Raw genomic sequence first — 20,450 nt, 5'->3', positions numbered from 1 at the left:
TTTTTTCATATGTTTTTATTGAATCTCGGTAGAGCTTAAGTCCGTGCCCTTTTTTACATTAAATAATTTTTTATTGCTTTACAACTAGATAAAGAAAGAAACTCAAAAAAAATCTCACTCGTTATGGCCGACTTCGCTTTTTTGGTGAACAAAGCACTACTAAGGTTTACCTCTTCTAGTTTTAATGATGAATTAGCTTTATTCACACCTGATATTTGAATCATAATGGCTTCAAAATGGTTCAAGATTGGTTTGTCAACGATTATTTTATTGTACTTCTTTTTCTTACTTCAAAGGTATCTGGTGCGGCAACTTTCCCTGCGATTATCTTCGGCATATTAAGCAATAGCTCAAAACTACACAACATTTTAACACAATAATAAAGATGGTTACGAACTGTTGCAAATAAATATAATAAAAAGCTTTCCCTGCATTAGGTTATTATTATACAATTAATTAATAGTGAAAGCACACCTTGCGAATGATCGCCTCATGTCAATTTCTTTATTATTTTGAAAATTGTAATTTAGTACTTTTGTGTTCCAGTTTGAACGTTTTTTTATAGAATAAGAAGGCGGACGAGCATATGGGCCACCTGATGGGAAGTGGTCACCAACGCCCATAGACAATGGCGTTGTAAGAAATGTTAATCATCGCTTACATCAACAATGCGCCACCAACCTTGGGAACTAAGATGTTATGTCCCTTGTGCCTGTAATTACACTGGCTCACTCACCCTTCAAACCGGAACACAACAATACCAAGTACTGCTGTTTTGCGGTAGAACATCTGATGAGTGGGTGGTACCTACCCAGACGAGCTTGCACAAAGCTCTACCACCAGTGAACGTTCAGAATGAGAATATTTCTTACAGGACCAATGTATGGGCAGTGCTGACCACTTACCAAAACGTGACCACTTAGCCAGTCTGCCTGCCTACTTTAAGTAAATTAATACAAAAATGTTGACGAAATTTCTGAAAAATATAATTTTGGTATTTGTCGTTTTATAAGACGTGATACTTTTACCCTCTTAATGTCTTAATATTATTTTATTTTCATGACCGTTTAATGTATGATCAATCTATATACGTTATTTGTACTCTTAATCGTCATACACGGAAGATAATATAATATTTTATGTTAAGATCTCTATCTTAAGATAAAAAATGGAAAATCCAAAATTGCTCACATCATTCACTTATGTTATAGTAAAATATATATTTTTATAATTTTATGCAAACAGCACTGTCTAGATGAACTAGCCGTGTCATGGGGTTTCGTCTTCATTTACATATGTCTGCTTATTTATTTTTATAAGCTTGCTTGATATCATATTTCATCATAATCGGCTGTGAAAGCGTAATAACCAGACAGATAAAGTAACTTGCGCATTTATAATATTAATCATGGTAAGAAAATGACTATTTACCATTTATTATTTAATTTAAGCTTATATCAATAAACTAACAGTCTAACATAAGAATTATTTAACTTATACAAGTGTCTAGTATTTATATAGCACGTTTGAACACCAAACATTTCGGTTTTATGCAATCAAAGATATAGACACCGACATAGATGCAGGCACAAGCGAACACGTAGGTTTAGTTTGGTGGTAGGGCCTTGTAGAAGCTCGTCTGGGTAGATGTACTCCTTAGATATTCTACCGCCAAATAGCAATAAGTATTGATGTATTCCGGTTTGAAGGGCGAGTGGGCCAGTGTAGCTACAGACACGATGGGCATAACATCTTAGTTCCTGAGCTTACTAATAATCATTAGCAACGTAAAGAGTGGTTAATATTTCTCCGCCTTTCTATATAATAAAAAAGGCGCTGATGAAGACGCAGGTGCAGACGCAAGCGCAGACTTAACAAATATATATAGATTGCCTATTCAGATTATGTCACTGTTCACTGTCGTTTTACAATTTACGACATTTTAATAGTCAATTTGTTACCTACTTGACTACATGTTTCTCCAAGTAGGTAAGAAAAATATATAGACAAAGATAGCTGAACACTTTTTACAGTGTTCTCTGTCTGATATCATTAACAAATCCGTACCGATATTGTCAAATTATCATGACTTAGGGTTTTTATGTCATTGTAATTAAACGAACTGATTTTTATAATGATTTCCGTTTTATTTAATCAAAATGATTGAAACTATTAAAAATAAATAAAGCAATCGATAAGATGTTATCTAAAGAAAAATTGTGTTCGGTTTTTTCGGACCAAAATTTCCAGAAACGGTATCTTTTGACATTGCAAGTTGAATAAGATGAAAAGATATTTTATTGTGTGTATGTATCATACAGTTTCTATTGAAATATTTTATCTAAAGTGTTTTACTAAAATCAGACGCTCTTTGGCCTTCACTTTTACAAACTTGGTGGTGGCTTTGTATCCGTCTGGGTAAGTACCCATCACATATTCTACCGCCATACAGTAATACTTATTGTGTTCTGGTTTAAAGGGTGAGCTCTGGTGAGGTTGGCTTCATTTAAACCCTGTAATATAAATTATATATATTTAGTAAATTAAACTTATTATAAGTTGATAAAACGACGTTTTTCCATAATTACCAATACTGCTTTACCTAAATGTTAAATAAAAGTTTCCACTAGAAGTAAATTTACATTTACACTTCAAAATGAAAGTCAATAGGCATATTTTAGTCAAGCGCGCACCAACCTAGACCTTATCATTGTCTTTTAGACAAGAATGTCAAAATTAAGCTTGCAGTTCAATAAAAAAAAACTCATACCGTCAACATTGATATCGAGCTGAGTGGTAGATTAATTTTTTGCTTCATGCCCTTTAAATTTTTGTTTTATTACTGTGTTATTCTTTAAGTTTAAATTAACTTTTAAGCTTAATTTGTATTGTTATGGTATTCTTTTCTTATTCTTTAATTAAATTTTTATTGAAATTTTTTAACATAATCTGACGTACAACAAATAAATACATTTAATTCGTTCATGCATTCATACTCTACACACATGGATAGAAAAACAAGAGATTTCCCCAGCACTTGAATGTACCAGAATAGATGTGAAATGATTGTAGTCATCGTTACCGATGTAACGGAAATATTAATTATTATAAATAATAATAATAATAATATCCTGGGACATTATTCACACACGGCCATCTGATCCCAAACTAAGCAGAGCTTGTACTAAGGAAACCAGACAACTGATATACTACATACACTACTTTTATTTTTTGTAAATACATAATTACATAGATAATTACACCCAGACTCAGGACAAACAGACATGTTCATGCACACAAATATCTGTCCTGGGTGGGAATAGAACCCCTCGGCGTAAAGGCAAGTATCTACCAACCACGCCAACCGGCAAGTCAAAAATGAGTTACAGCCGCCAGTTACAATCGCAATAAAATATTTTAAGCACTAATTATAATTAAACTTTAATCAAAACTATTTAATTCATAACAAATTTATCAAACTACCTCTCGATGCTCTAACGTCGAACGTCTCATATATATTGCCAAATACCATGCTAGAAATAAATATCCATGCATTGTCGATGACAACCGTACAGTTTTCAACTTAATCGAATGAATCACTTAGAAATATATATACAAAACGAACAAAGAAATCTTCCTCCTTAACCAACTTAAACAAGTCCTTTACGTTATTCGTTTGAAGCGTATGTTTTTATGTGTCTTCTCCGATAGTAATCGGCCATGAAAGGGCTAGACCGATTAAACGATTTCAACTTTATTATGTATATACAATTTTTATTTGTCAACTCTGTGTGCTTTTCGTAGATTTTGTTTTATTGAACAAAAAATGACTGACGACACGACTGTATCGTGACAGAGATTTGGGAGAAATCATGTATTTATTTTCAGTGTAATCAGCTTAATAGTTTCCTGGTTAGATAGCATAGCAGTACATCAACTTCTATCTGACGGTCGCCCACTTCTCAATCACTTTGAGTCAAATTATTTGACACTCAGTAATAATCCGTTTCGACATGAATACAGTATTTATTTTCATTCATTCAAATAAATCCGATTACACTACAATTTGGACTATTTATTTCGGAAAATGTACTTAAATTTTAATTTAGCACAGGTATGGACGGATAGGTCATTATGATTGGTTTTTAAGTTATTTAATTGGTTGTATATAACAAAGTGCAATGCCTATTCTCTCTATTAGGTTCTCCGACTATATCTGATAATAAATAACAATAATACTATATTATATATATTATATATATTAAATATGATAAGAATTCTTATGAAGTTGAAATAGTTTAGAGTATAGAGATGAAGACAAAATTCTTCTTAGAGATACAGATAGAAATAAAAGAGTTCCATCGTCATCGCGCGCGCACTAAGCATAGGTTTTTCAAAGCTCCGTAAATAATAATTGTTTTAGATATAAAATAAAAAGTGTAATTAAAGACAGTTATTAACTTCGTGTAGGATAAGTGGTGAAGAAAGTGTTTATCAAACGTCTACAATATCTGGCGGGACTTTGGGGAGGCGGCCCGCCTGGCCGAAGTTGGAACAACTTTGACCGTGGACCGAATGGAAATGCTGGGCCTGAGAGTCTCCATATCCAAAACGGAGGCTCTCCTTTTCCACGGTTCACGGAGAGGCCCCCCTCGGGGGGCGAGTATCACCGTCCACGGGACGGTGATCAAGGTGCAGGCCCAGATGAAGTATCTGGGCTTGATCCTGGACGGGCGATGGAGCTTCAGACAGCACTTGGTGTAACTTGGCCCGAAGCTCATCAACACAGCTGCCGCCTTGGGTCACCTCCTACCCAACGTAGGAGGACCGGGATCGCTATGTCGGCGCCTCTATGCCGGGGTAGTGTGGTCGATGGCACTGTACGGTGCCCCGATATGGATCGATGCTCACAAACGGGCCCTTCTGCGGAGGCCGCAGAGGGTCATAGCGGTAAGAGCGAATAGAGGGTATTGTACGGTGTCTTGGACAGCGGCGACGCTCCTCGCGGACGATCCGCCCTGGTAACTCCAGGCGGAGGTGCTCGTAGAGGTGTACCGCTTCCGGGCCGAGGCAAGAGATCGCGGCGACCGTCCGGGGCGGCGGATGTCGGGCGGATCAGGGCTCTAGCCCAGCAAGCCCTGATAGCCCGATAGGAGGAAGATCTGGGGTCCCCCACAGTGGGCCTGGCGACAGTGGAGGCGGTACGTCCCCACTTGAGTCGCTGGGTAAAAAGAAAATGAGGCACGCTCTCGTTTAGGTTGACGCAGGTACTTACCGGACACGGCTGCTTCGGTAAGTACCTGTATAAGATAGGATGGCGGGAAATGTCACCTTCCTGCCACGAGTGTGCGTGTGAGTGTGAGTGTGTGAGTGTGTGGGTGCGCCAATCGACACGGCGCAACACACCCTGACGGAGTGTGCCGCGTGGGGGCCTCAGAGGCTTTCTCTGGCGGCAATTGTCGGCGGAGACCTCTCCTTGCCGAGCATCATCAACGCGATGCTCGGAAGCGATGAGTGCTGGTCGGAAATGGTCTCCTTCTGTGAAAATGTAGTGTCGCAGAAGGAGGCCGCGGAGCGGGAGCGGGAAGAGGACGCCGCTGCAAACCTGCTCCGTCGAAGAAGACTGGGGAGAAGAATGAGGCGTTATGCGCACCTTCTCTTTCCGGCGCAATAGGCGTCGCCGGGACTAGGGGGTTCTCAGTACCCTGGTAATCCCCCTAGACAATCCCTCCCGTCAGAGCGTCGCGGTAGCATGCGCAAGCGATCCCGTGGCGCTCCTCGTTATGATGGTAAGGGTACCGCTGGTTTTTTAGTGGGTATTCCGTTGATCGGGGCCACTCGGCGCCTCGGACATCGGCGAGCCCCACATACCCCCCCACTGTTCCCGTGGGGGAAACGCGTAATGAGTTTTTCCAGCATAAAAAAAAAAACGTCTACAATATCTGTGAACATATCTCATTGCAAAAATGGGATTTACAATAAATATGAACATTCAACGTTATTTCTAACAGTCGCAGAAGTATTGCGGCCGGTCATTGACCTCGCTGACCCGCTTGCCGGTACCTGTACGCATTGTTTTATAATTTCGGTCTTGCTTGTCGTAAATTGCTTCGTCTTATCAATAGATACAATCGTTGCACATGCTTAATTTTAAACACTGCTTACCGCGTCTAATCTTATCACTATTTTGTATATAGCTATAATTTTATAATGCCTACTAATTGTGCCGGCGGTAATACTAAGATAATTAACAAAGATTACTTAAAATGCCATCAATGTACGTCAAACTATGACCTACTCTTTGCGAATGTTTCTCGGAAACGTTACACTATCTTATCTAAAGACCAAAAAAACAGCTAGAAATGTCCGCCTTGTCGTAATAAGCAACCCAAATCCGATAACACCAATACACTAGTATGACATTACATTGTTGCATCTCACTCGTACGCGGAAGATATTCAAGCAACTGAGACTACTCTCGATTACGTTTCTCAACGTACTAGCCAACGGAAACCTGGTACCATTCATGAGAGACCTCAATTTTATGATGATATAAATTTACGTAGTTTGATTCGACAAGAAGTAACAAAAGCCATAACGAGTTACGCTGAGACCAATATTGTTGAACCTCTTCGTATGATACAAAATATTAAAGATGAACTTTATGAAATAAGACTAGAATTAAGATTTTGCCAGGATGTCATGTCTTTTTTCAATTAAAAATTTGAAAATCTTCAACTGGAATGTGCCACGAAATTCGGGGACATTAATAAAATTTCAGCAGAGGATGTAATTCTTCGTTCAAACATTCGCAATCTAACGGAGAAGATTAATAAGATTGATCAGTTGACACGTGCAAATAATATAGAAATACAGTGTGTTCCTGAATCAAAATCAGAACATATTTTAAAGATAATCGAACAACTTGGTCAAACCGTAGAATGCCCACTGAACGCATATGATATTCACTATTGTTCTCGTATAGCAAAAATGAACTCCGATAACCCCTGCCCGCGATCTATCCTGGTTAAATTTAGTAGTCCCTGAATACGTGACACTCTTCTCGCAGCAGTTATGAAATGTAATAAAAATCACCCCGATAAAAAACTTCAAACTCGAGACCTTGGCATTGGAGGAACGAAATCAATACATATCTATGTTACGGAACATCTTACCTCTGAACAAAAGGAACTTCATGCGGCATCCAGAAAGAGAAGTAAGGATCTTAAGTACAGATATGTGTGGGTACGAAACGGAAATATATTTGTGCGTAAGAATGAAACTTCTTCTTATGTTTATATTCGTGACCTAGATGCTCTCAGTAAACTTACTTAATCTGTTGTATAACTGCAAATTAATTGTTTTTACTTTTCATATATATATATATTAACTCCAAAAATTATATAGCTATAGTTGGTGATTTTTATAATGTTAAGTTCGATTCAGTAAACATATATTATCAGAACGTAAGAAGCTTAAATACTAAAACAACAGATATTTATTTGAAAATGATTAATAGTAACTATGATATAGTATATCTGACTGAAACATGGCTTAAAGTCTTCGGTCTTTAGCAGCGAGCTATTTGATGTTATATATGTTATATATTATATGTTGTTTATAGGCGTGACCGCGAAACTTGTAATTTCTCTAATAATAAGGTTGGCGGTGGAGTATTGTTGGCAGTATCGAATAAACTTATCTCTAGACGCTTGTGCGAACTTGATAGTGATTGCGAAGACATCTGGATTAGTTTAGTCATTAAAACATCAGACAACCTACAGGATAAATTGTATATTTTCTGTGTTTACCTTCCTCCACCAGTAACAAGCCCATATACTAAAACACTTTATAGATAACTTTAACGAGATTTTGGAAAAAGGCAGTAATGTCATTATTGTTGGCGACTTTAATTTGAATTGCATACTTTGGTGTAAAATTGACAATCATGCGGAGATATCTAAATTAAACCCATTGGCAAATGAGCTGTTGAATTTCATGCTTAACAACTTTCAACAATATAATGAAGTTCTAAACCCCAGAGGGAGTATTCTTGATCTTGTGCTTAGTAATGTTGAACAACTTTCTACAGAATCCTCCGTTAAATAATCAATGAAGAAACCCCCACGACAAAACCACGGTCGTTTCGTTATCCTGTATGGTTTAGTAATAACTTAAAAAAAATACTTGGTGAGAAGAATAAGTATCGTATTAGATTCAAAAAAATATAAAAACCCACTAGATAGCTTAAGTTTCGATATTTTAAAAAATCGTTGCGATATGTTAATCAGAACTTGTTATAAAACTACTTGGTTAATGTTGAACGGAACATAAAATTTAACACCAAAATTTTACACTCTTTGTTAAGTTGAAGTCTCTACTTAAACTGGACCCCAATAAAGGTGCTGGGTCAGAGGGAATCTCGTCGCTTTTTGCAAAAAGAAGCGCAAAGGATCTGTCATATCCTCTAACTATAATATTAAACAGATCCCTTGATACGGGCACATTTTCAATGTTATGGAAAAAAGCACTCATCTTACTGATTCCAAAATCAGGCAAACTAGATCTAATAAATAATTACCGACCTATCTCGCTACTTCCCATTTTTGGTAAATCGTTTGAATCTATGATATGTTCTATTCTTGTTCCGCAGGTAAAACAAAATATCCCCAATAATCAACACGGTTTTATGACATCAAGATCTTTTTTTTTTTTCTCGCAGTGTAAACCTTCAGAAAGGTACCCGGGTCCTATGGGGGTGGAACCGTTATGTGGGTTTCTAACCCACTAAAACGGGATCGGGAGCTGCGGGATCGTGTTGATATAACGCATCCGTGGCCTCTCCCGTGCTTTGCTCCACTCGTGGCTCGGCGGAGCTCAGCATCAGGGGGCGAATCTAGCCCCCCCGCACTCCTCGCTAGTGCGTACGGCAGTTCGAAGCCATCACGGCTGCAGTCCTCCACAGGGCCATCTGAAATAGGACACGTGAGGCCCCCACCTCACGCATCCACGGCGCCTGGGTTACGCCATATCTTTTAAGCCCCGGGCGTCTGGGCTATGGGAGGGCCGAGACGACGCCGTCGTCGTCTCCGCCGAGCAGGATCGACCCTTTCCCGTTCCCGCTCCGCCGTCTCCTTCTGAACCATGACGGTCTCACAGAAGAAGGTTAGGGCCCTCCACGCCGATTCCCTGCGAAGCATAGCCGACACGATTGCTCGCAGGGACAGGTCTTGTCCGACTTCACGGACCAGGATCTCCCTCTCCGCACTCCACGCGGGGCACACCTCCAACGTATGCTGAGCGGTGTCCCGGTCCGCGCCACAGTGGTGACACATCGCCGTCGATTCGCGTCCGATCTTACACAGGTATACTCCAAAACAACCGTGACCTGTGTAAGTCGCAAGGTGACTCGTCGCTTTCGTCACATCCAGGCTTCAAAGGCTGGCAGGATCGCTCCAACGACGCGTTTGCGTGCGTACCGTTCTTCACAGAGACGGTCGCGCCACGTCGCAAGAGCCCTTCGGTGTTCCTGCCGCTTCAACGCCTCGAGCGCACTCGAAGTGGGCGCGCTTTCACTGTTCTGGCAGAGGATGCGGGTCTGTTGGTAGACCCTCGCATCTATATCCGCCAGAATATCCAAGGGCGGAAAGCGCGCTAGGACGGTTGCCGCCTCGTAGGACATGACATCGAGATCTACTGTAACAAACCTCCTAACATTCCAAACAAATTTAATAAATGCTGTTGATTCTCGTATTCCAGTAAACGTTATTTATACAGACTTTTGGTTAGCGTTTGATACAGTTGATCAAAACATCCTATTGCATAAACTATCATTGCTTGGCATATCTGGTGGATTGTTGTGTTAGTTTCATACTTACTTAAAAAAATCGCTCCTCAACAGTGATTGCTAACGGTTTTTGTCTCCCTTTGCTGTAATTCCGGCGTACTTCAAGGACCACATTTAGGGTATATTGTTTAATATATTTATAAATGACATCCGTAATTGCTTTAGACATTCCGAATTTTTTCTCTTCGCTGATGATTTAAAAATATTAAAACCTATTACATGCCAATTGGACACTACGCTTCTGCAAGACGATTTAACCGTCTGTCTGAGTGGTGCAAAAGTAATCGTATAAAACTTAACACTGATAAATGCTTTTATATCCAATATACGCGAAATTATACATGTTTGCCAAGTGAGTACAAAATAGATAACTCACCTTGAATATTGTAGTATTATCTGGAACCCCCATTATAAAATTTACAAGAAAAAACATTGAACGAATCCAGAAGAGATGTCTCTGGCATCTTTGCTACAGTGAAAAACTTATTAAGCAACTACCGAGCTATTATGACCGTTTAAAGTACTACAAATTTGATACATTGACGATACGGAGAAGTTTATTGGATATGTCTTTTCTTCATGGTGTGGTTAACGCTAAAATCGATTGCTAACAATTAATTTCTACATTAAGAATAAACGTCCCATTACAGTCATCTCGAGTTGATAAGTACATTCCTTTTTACACTTACAAGTCAAGACTTGGGTTTGTGGGGAATATAATTACATTACATTAATAAATTAATCAGACTGTATAACTCATTACATAATAAGTCAAAAGTCGATATATTTTCAAATAAGCTTGTAAAATTTAACTCTTATGTTGAACTATTTAAGGTGTTGTTGGCTAATAACTATTAATCTAATGTTGGTCTTTATTTTGTTAATATATAGTCTTTAGTAGTATTGTAATATTAATGCAACTTGTATTTCGTTTTGTACTTACAAATTGTGTGAAATTTATTTTTACTTTATTTATCTTTTCTTATATTATTATTTAAGATGCTTATGTCATTTTTGCATGTCGTGGTTACCTATAAATATGGCAACTTTTACTCTTAGACCTATTAGTTTGTAAACTTTTAAATTGTTATTATTACTGTACGCCATGTTGGTGATCCTAAATAAATAAATAAAGTAAGCGGATTTATATTGACTGCGGTTGCGTCGGGTAAAATTTCAATAATTTAAAAATAAATCAATTTGATTTTTATAATGTCAACTCAAACATGATATGGGAACTCTAGAAACAGTATTCTAGCAGGTAGGCTTACCCTGGTGTGGTAGAAAAATAAGTATTATAAAAAATTTAAGCAAAAGTTACAAATACTTAATTTTCTTATTGAAAGTTGCAGTCATCAGTTATCATGAATGATTAAATAAAGTTAAATTATAATTTAAAACTTTAAATTATTTCCTATTGACATTTCTAAGTTTTCGGAACCTAATTTAATGTCACACTACCTCTATAATTGACATACTCTTAAATCACATGTTATAACATTTTACAGACAATTAAGGCAGCGTGTTCGCGAATTAGTATTAACTGTCCAAACACGACATCGTTTTACGGAACTATTTGATTGTTTGATTTATTTGGACAATGATAAAAACATGAGTTTCATTTTATTTATTAATATGAGAAGCGCCATCAGCATATTTACAAAATATTAAATTTATGACCATACTGGGCAGTATAGTCTGACATACCATTTCACTCACAAGATACAACAATAGGGTCCACGTGCATGCATTCATACGTAACAAAACAATTATCACTTCACTTATCACTTATATTTGGAATCGGTCCAAGCACGGGAATCATGCAGACGTTTGGTTAACGTTTCGTTGCTCACCAAATTTAAGAACATATTTTGTTATGAAAACTTTTTAAAATTTTCGTTCTCTATTAATCATTACGCGATGAATATGTTTAATAAGTAGTTGTATGTTTTTCGTTTGAAACTTTTTCATCTAACCAATTAGTGTAGCGCCGGCACAAGGGCATTTTCATTAGCGTTAGTAGATTGACGATACGAAGTACTCACTTCTGCTCATTTGGTAATGTTCCATTGACAGTTTTTTTCAGTGCTTAGTCACAATATCATATCTGTGATGTGTTCCTACATAGTAACGAATGCTCAGTATTCACTCGATAAGTATTCTACCGTTAAAAAGTAAGATTCTTTTAAGATTCGCTCGTGTTCTTCACAGTTTCACCACCTCCAAGCTAAGCAACTGTATACGTTGCTTTTAGTCTTTTTTATTATTTGAATTACAAAAAAAACAGTAATTGATTAAGAATCAATGTCTTTCTTTTCTTTGACCAATCGAATTTAAACTTTCATTGCTGCCTAACATCACTTCGTTTTGCGTTGTCGGTAAAGTTTCTGTAGTCGCTTTCGTGTCTGGAGGCAAGAAGCACGCTGTAGCTAGTCCGACTGTAACAATAATTGAAATCAATATTCAAATTCATAATGTATAATATGAATTACGATAATAAACTACTCAATAATATATAAATGAATATATATGGACAGTGAGTTTATGTAACCTATGTACCTCTAGAATCGTATCGATTTTTTTTACTTTGGTAGGGATATAGAGGATAGTTAATGTTTCTTACATTTCCAACGGCGATGCGTGGTAGGGAACCACTTACCACCTGGCGGCCAGTTTGCCAGTCTTAAAAAAAGCTGTACCAGAATAAATAAATGCAAAGACTTACTGAGCACTAGCACGATGTACCCAGACATCATGGGCGTGCAGTGATCAATGAGCAGCGTAGCGATAAGCTGCACACTAACGAAGCCGAACCCGCGCGCCACCACCACCGACAGGCACGTCGCCATGCCTCTGTAACGTAATCATTACCATGTCGCTGTATAAAATGTAACAAAACCAAGACTACGACTACATACATAACATAACACAGAACTAATTTCTACAACAAAAACAAATTCCGAAGATGCACTATCTTCAGATTATTTCAATTGAATTTATAAGTTTTTTTTTGTATGACTATAGTATAATATTTATTGTTAAGAATATTATAAGACTGAAATGAAAATAAATTTTATACAAGGTGTATACGAAACATAAAAAGTTTCACGTACCTTAAGTAAGTGGGATTCAGCTCAACCAAGTAAGTGTTTATGTTTCCCAAGATCAAAGCGACGTACGGGAACATGTAGAACAGGAATATGCTAAGCATTGGTATTCTCACGAAGAGGAGGAATATCCCACAAGTAACCGTGACTATGAACACCAGCAGGGTGGTTTTCTTTTTACCGAGATAACCCACGATAAAAGTGAGAACAAGGTTCAAGAGTCCACAGAGTCCTGAATATACCATGACGGCGTATAGTGTCATCGGCTTGAATACATTATCACAATCGATGGTGATGTTGGATGTCTGTGGAATGTAAAATAAATTTGAGTTTTACAGTAAAACTAAATATAACTTATATAACGTAAGTATTGTATATCATATTCCACATCATAATCATAAACTTAATAAAAGAATGAATTAGTCTCTTTTAAATTATCTGCAGTGCTATCTGTAAGAAATTCTCATTTGTAGAATTTCGCCAAACCTACTTACGTTGATACGCCATTTTCATACATACATCCTTTCAATGTTATAATTATTATAGTTAATTCTTAACACATCATCATTAATCATTAATTGCCAGAACAATTAATGATCGTTTTTTCAGTGATTTTCGATTTGTTTTTACAGAGTAGCTTTAGAGTTTTTAAGTAAACTTTGTTTTATCTAGTTGTTTGTAGATAAATACTGTGATTTTTTTTTGCAGGCCGTAAAGCTTAAGATTCTACCTCCTTGGACAATCGCCAAGAGAAGGAGGAGTAGATATATTAATAATAAAGATTGGATAAAAACCAGACTTTTTAGTCTTGCGTTACTACTCCTTTATGGATTTTTTGTGTACTTGTACTTTTTACTTACTTAATGTTATGGTTAAGTAAATAAATTTCAATACTTACAACATGAGCATACTGTGAAGAGCGCCGAGCGGCTGCGCTGGCGACTTCGCAGAAGGTTTTGCCCGTGACGTCATCACCGTTGAAGTAAGCATTCGTCATAGTTGGTACCCACATTGTGAAACCGGTAGATCTGATGAATTAAAGAACCATATTTATATTATTTCGTATTGTGTTTTTGATTCTAAATATATTGCTATTCTTAAGTACAAAATTGATTGTGTATTTTTTGTAATTTAAAGTAATAAATTAATTATATGTATAAAAATATAATTTGTGTAATAATCTTACGTCATATAAGCGCAGAGTAGAATGCAATACAGCTTCAAGGAGTTCTTTAGTAGCGGTGGTTTGAACAACGGCGCCGTCTGATTCCACATTCGTCGCAGGAACGAAGAATCAGTGGAACATTTCATTTCAGAATTGTCTAGACATACTGACTTCACCTAAAATTATGATTTTGTTGACGCTTCGATGCTATTCGATGTATTCAATAATATTATATATTTACGTGACACATTATTACATTGATACGATAATCTTGACGTAACAAATAGTTATTTGGCTTACAACCCAAAAATTTGACAAATACATAATAAGCTATTTGATTTCATTGGATGTTTAGAAAAGTATTTTTAATATAATATTTACCGGGTAGTTATCATTGTCCAATCCTGTGTTATAATTGTACATTTTTTTCAATACGTCTATCGCTTGATCCTCGAAGCCCTTGCTGAGGAGGAATTTGGGGCTTTCGTAAAGGAAATACATGCCAGCGATGCCAATCAATCCCGGAATGCTGAGGATCTGCATCAGTAGCCGCCAAGGTCGGTACTCCATGGCTAACGCGGGTACTTCAATGTGGAATTTCAGTTGGAAGACTGGAAGAGCTGGAACTGTAGAAAATTAAACTTTATAGCTATTGATTTGTGATATAAACGCTTAAAAAAGGTATTTCTAGGGTATAAAAATTACGAAGGATTAAGGACAAATCTTGATAACTATCATTATATTATATTTCAACTGGGTTTGATAACACTATTACCCTGTATCACTATGACTCGGTTTGACTAAATCTGCGGTTCGTAAGTAAATATTACATTATGTATAATGTATATATAATATGAAATTCACGTTTGTCAAATCAGTAGTCTAAATTGAAATCGGGTGAAACTGCCAAGCTCATCTAGTTATACAGTAACATTATTACTTTAGGTTAATTGGTTTAGCACTTGTTTCAGTTATGTATTAAAAAAAATACATCCCCTCATTTATTACACAAAGACTAGGATTTTATAGTTATTTTAATAATATCGAAAAAAAATTATATTAAAGGAAATTCTCCCGTTAGCAAAATCGACATTATATTCAATATATTATATAAAACAATTTATTATGTGACCGTAAAACGGATACGTATATAATATTATGTATGACGTCACACATAAATTGCAATCAGAGTCTCATAAATCAGCCTCGTGTTTATTAATGAAAGGCAACATGATACTGAGACGTTTGATTGATACGCAATGCTTTCAGTTAATTCATTGATGTCAGTTAGCCATAACAAAGTCTGTTTATATTCGTAAGTTATGTGTACTGTATTTATTTTTATAATGTAAAATAATTTAATAACATATGTTATATTATATAATCAGAAGTTACTTGTCGGTTCTTCTACATTACGAAACTTTTTGTTTTGTTATAATATTGTATTTGACGCTAAATCCTTTCTATGTAACACATTTACATATATTTTGCTGTATTCCGGGCGAGAGAGATAATCGAGGCTGTTAAAAAATAAGACACTCACGGCAGATAGCAAGTTGTCCGACCATAGTGGCACTCGCCATGAGAAACATGAACCGACTTCTGTGAACTCTTGGAATGGTTTCTCCGAGTAGGACGAAAGCCGCAGCGTTTGCTGATGATGAACTGAAACAAACCCTCAATTATTTAACTGTATTTGACAATAACATTGTATTCGTTTGACTAAGACAATATAAATAAAATTTGTAAATTGTTTAATCGTTTATTTCACAAAATAACATTAATTCTACGGCAAAATAGAAACATTATAATAATAATAATATCCTGGGACATTTTTCACACACAGCCATCTGATCCCAAATTAAGCTTGTACAAAGCTTGTGCTATGGAAACCAGACAACTGATATACTACATATACTACTTTTCTTTTGTAAATACATACTTATATAGATAATTACACCCAGATTCAGGACAAACAGGCATGTTTATGCACACAAATGTCTGTCCTGGGTGGGAATCGAACCCACAACCTTCGGCGTGAAAGGCAAGTGTTCTACCAACCACGCCAACCGGCTTTTTGATAGTATTTACTTTTAAACTTTCGGAGGCTATTAAATACTGATTTCTCTCGTTTTGTCGTTATTGATTTGAAATTCGTTGAATAAGATGAAGATTGTTTTAGGAATCATCCCCAAAACAACATTTATCAGTAAACCCACCCATCCTTCACCCAACTTTCTGTTTACCGGATGAAAATATTTTTTCTTAAATTTTACAATTAAATAAACATGTCATGATTAGGTTGCCTCATAAAATATGGTCATGACTATCTTCAATTAATTATTCTTTTCTAGTTTTTTTTTTATTCTTCACCCACGTGCCTACTACACGAGACTTACACCAATCGAAAATATAAAATATAATAATAATGATAATAATAAATAACTTTATTCACCAAAAAGAAACAAAGACAAAAAAATTAAGGTACATAACCATAAAAAAAAGAGTTAACAATATCATAATTTGGTGAAAAGGTCATAGTCTCAGCTAGGCTGCTTTTCAGTCTACGCCTTGTACATACGCTGCCAACACAAACGCTACATTCAGTGCAGTAAAAAGGAAAATATTTCTTATTGAATAAAAAATAAAAATAAAATAGTAATAAAATATTTAAAATGTTTAAACAAATAATACTGATATAATATTTTAATATAAGGAATATACACATAGATTGTCCACCTTTTTCCTGTCACCACTACCTGCTTGCCATGTGTAAACAGGTGAGTTTTTTTAGCAATTAGTACTAGTTTTCAATATCTTTTTCGCAGAATAATTTTTTATGAACATGCGATATTTCGCTTCATTTACTTTGTCGCAAAACTTAACGCCGGTAAGCAGATGGGTGAAGATCAACTATAATTCGGATCTCGTACTATTTTAAAATGTAATATTTGACATGACACTAAACAAATACTATATTTTCCATTTGATTTGAAATAATTCTATAGCTTATTTATTTATATACATTTAATATAAATAAACTTACAATCCCGCTGACAAAAACTTCAGTATGCAAAGTGAGGTAAAATTAGGAGCGATACTGGCTACCAAGTTGAAGAGGGCACCAATGGGCATTGCAATTAATAGGGTTTTTCGTCTACCCATTGTATCTGCACACAGACCCCAGGCATACGAAGAAACCATAATACCTAAAAAAATAATTAAGACCGTTTTTTTTTCAGAGAAATAAATCTGGAAGAAGCTGATAATCTTATCGCGAGAAGAGTACCCTCTCATGGATAAAAGTCATTATGTATAGTGTACGTAATAATAATAATAATAAATCTATATTTGAAACTAACTATAAATTATTTCTTATCAATTTATATTTTTGAGTGTATAGAAGAAAAAAATAATTAATAAAGACTATACCCTGAGGACTATACCCTGAATCCTGTATTTCAAGCACTAGTAAATATTTTTTTGATGTAAAAACTAGATAAAGGTTGTTTTTTCCCGTATTATTTTATATTACTTAAATGTATTAAATTATCATAAGTAACCCATTTTATGACATAATAAACATCTACACCCAATTTCATTAGAATCTGTCAAGTCTTTCGAGTAACTGAGTACCACCAGACCATCAGCTTAACGTGTTATCCGAGGTGAACTCCGGCCTCTTATATTACTGGCCTCCGGTCCAACCAAGGTATTGAACACTAGACGAGGTAGTTTAAGCACGTAAAGCCGTTGGTTTCTGTCCTCTTTTAAATTTATTTTATTGGAGAGCAATAAATTATATTTACAAAATAACGAGGTTACATGAAATTACTTAATTTATTAGTAATTTAATGGTTTTGCTTACCTTGTACATATATCTATGTTTACAAATAAATACTTTTTAGCTATTTATGTTTAGGTTAGTAGTGATTCATATGGCTGATTAGTATATCGCCTCTTACCTATCAAAGGAACAGCTGATATTAATCCTTGTTGGGCAGTCGAGAGGCTCATGTCGCAGGATACACTGGGCAATAATACCGAGAACCCGAAGATATCGATGTACATCGCCAATATTAATAGACAACAGAGTATAAGCATACTGTAGTTGTATTTGCCAAATCCTGAAATTATTTTTTTAATTGATTACAACAATGGGATAAAAGGTATGCATTTTATCAATGCAATTTTTTGATGTATTTAATACTACTAGTGCTCAGTTACCAAAATTCGTCCATAATCTTTATAAAATTTGACAAAAATATTTATGAATACGTATATTTCGACCATTTTTTTATACTATTAAATCCAATCGTTCATTATCATTTTTTTGATACTTTTATTTCCATTTTTTTATTGATAATACCAAATTTGCTTAATAGCTATCACACAAAAAAAGAAAAAAAATTACAAACAGAGAAGAAAAAATCAATGAACTGTTTTGTTTTTGCCGATTGACTAAGGATGCAGACCCCGTGGTCCTGGTTTTAAACTGGTTTCTATGTCAAGACATTCTCAGAAGCCACTCGAAGTTTGAAGATTAACAGTGTTAACAATGCCGTGCTTCGGAAAGCACATGTAGCCATTAGGATTGCGTTTGAAGTATTATGAAAGTGAAGGAATAGCGAGAGTGAGCACATACTCAGTGGACCCATTAAATGCCGCCGTGACCGATATCGGTCAGGAGGCCGTCATAAAAAAAACATCATTTGAATAAAAAACCCGTTTCTAAACTTGTTTAAATAAAAAACACGGAAAACATTTCGCGTGATTTATTTTCGATGAATGAAGTCTTGTGAAATTGTTTAATTTTACTTATAAAAGTTTTGGCAGAATTGCTGTACAAGTATTTGTTTAAACCAAGCTTGCAATTAAAAAAACATCAATTTTTTTTAAATTACAATTAGATTTATTGCCATTAAACTTTTGACTTCATATTTTTTCTATACAAGTTTATTAAAAAAAATCCTTTTCAACGGTTCAAAAATTAATATTTACTTTTTCATTAATTCTATTGTCAACCATAGTTTATTTGTAAACTGTGTTTGCAATAAAAGAAAAAAAAAACTTTAACCGTCGTTCTCCTGTGTTCAACATGACTATTTTGTGAGAACAAATTCGAAGAACACGATCGCGTAGTGTCAGAAAGTTGTATACGACATGGACTAAAAATACCAAAATAAAAATACTGAAATAGCTTTTCACCGTTAGTCAGTTTTCAACATTACAAGCGTGAGATACGAAGTGAGTTTTTATAGAATAGAACTGCGGTTCTCTAGTTCGTTATTTGAAAATACAAATAACAAGCAATCCCGGTAATATATTCATACAAGTCAAGTTTAATTCATGTAAAATTTAAAATTCATACCACTAATGTCTAAAGCGTCTTCAAAACTACATTTTCCACGTTTATCTTTATTTAGCTCCATACTTTTGACTGTAACGTGTGATGAAACGATGAAACACGAGTACGCTATACGATGTCTAGACACTTCTGGCGTAATATATAAGATATCGTTCATGCTTATTCCTTCGTTCTTTAAATAGATACAATATTTAACTAATATTCAAGGTAATGATTTTTAAGTATTCAAGGATGGAATTAAGCTGTACTTTTATAAAGCAGCTGCTTTAAATATTATCTTAAAGTCTTACACTTGACTTGTTATTTTATTAGATTATAGGTTATTTTCAGGTTCTAAGCCACATGGTGCAAAGGCGAATGTGGAACGTGTTTGTTTAAACATTATTCATTATATATATTTTTAATTTATTTTACAACCATTTTAAAAACAAATTAATAAGTTTCGCTTGAATCATTAGATATTTCGCTTGAATTAATTAATTTGTTATTTTACCTTTTTTTACTGACATAAGCCCGATTTGTTATTGTTATTTTGTTATTAAGCCTCCATATTTAATAAATAAACTATTATAATATTAATAAAACTATACCAGGAAAGCGCCCGAATTATATATGCTATCAACGCGTTATCACAAAAAACAGGAGTTCCAAGGCCGGATTTAGTGGACCGGTTACGTTGATGGATGTATCCTTGAGTTCTAATTTAGAATTTCGGTTGCAATTGCAAATATGCACTATGTTTTAAAAAAGCCTTTTTTATAATTTATCGTTATTGTCATAGATTACGTATATATACTTGGCTATGTATGAAAAACTTTCATTACAGGTTAAAAAAAGTAACTGATTGAAAAAAAAAGTATCGAAAAATAAATAAAAATCGCAACGAAAGATATTGTATAAAGCAACTTAGGTATTACTTATATCTGACAACTGCTGAAAGAGAAAAGCGTGGATACGACTTTG

General features: G+C 35.4%; 1 protein-coding gene across 1 annotated transcript; it reads right to left on the bottom strand.

Moving 5' to 3' along the window:
- Window positions 1-11,707: 11,707 nt before the first annotated feature.
- On the bottom strand, window positions 11,708-19,599 carry LOC126773010 (putative transporter svop-1). Its single transcript, XM_050493624.1, has 10 exons — window positions 19,491-19,599; window positions 18,085-18,246; window positions 17,166-17,328; window positions 15,663-15,784; window positions 14,501-14,745; window positions 14,141-14,295; window positions 13,853-13,982; window positions 12,961-13,259; window positions 12,573-12,700; window positions 11,708-12,285 (listed from the first exon to the last, which is right to left on the bottom strand). Exons 1-10 carry the CDS (start codon window positions 19,549-19,551, stop codon window positions 12,149-12,151), a joined length of 1,602 nt encoding a protein of 533 aa, XP_050349581.1. The 5' UTR covers window positions 19,552-19,599; the 3' UTR covers window positions 11,708-12,148.
- Between the last annotated feature and the right edge of the window lie 851 nt (window positions 19,600-20,450).

This window comes from Nymphalis io, chromosome 13 (genome assembly GCF_905147045.1).
Source record: "Nymphalis io chromosome 13, ilAglIoxx1.1, whole genome shotgun sequence".
Taxonomy (NCBI): Eukaryota; Metazoa; Arthropoda; class Insecta; order Lepidoptera; family Nymphalidae; genus Nymphalis; species Nymphalis io.
The sequence above is the reverse complement of the archived record's forward strand: the minus strand, read 5'-3'. Positions and strand labels throughout refer to the sequence as shown.

Coding starts and splice junctions, on each gene's coding strand:
- LOC126773010 (XM_050493624.1), bottom strand. CDS start 19,551: ATGGAGCTAAATAAAGATAAACGTGGAAAATGTAGTTTTGAAGACGCT. Junction 14,296..14,500: donor TGGACAATGATAACTACCCG/GTAAATATTATA, acceptor TCATAATTTTAG/GTGAAGTCAGTATGTCTAGA. Junction 12,286..12,572: donor GTACATCGTGCTAGTGCTCA/GTAAGTCTTTGC, acceptor TTATTGTTACAG/TCGGACTAGCTACAGCGTGC.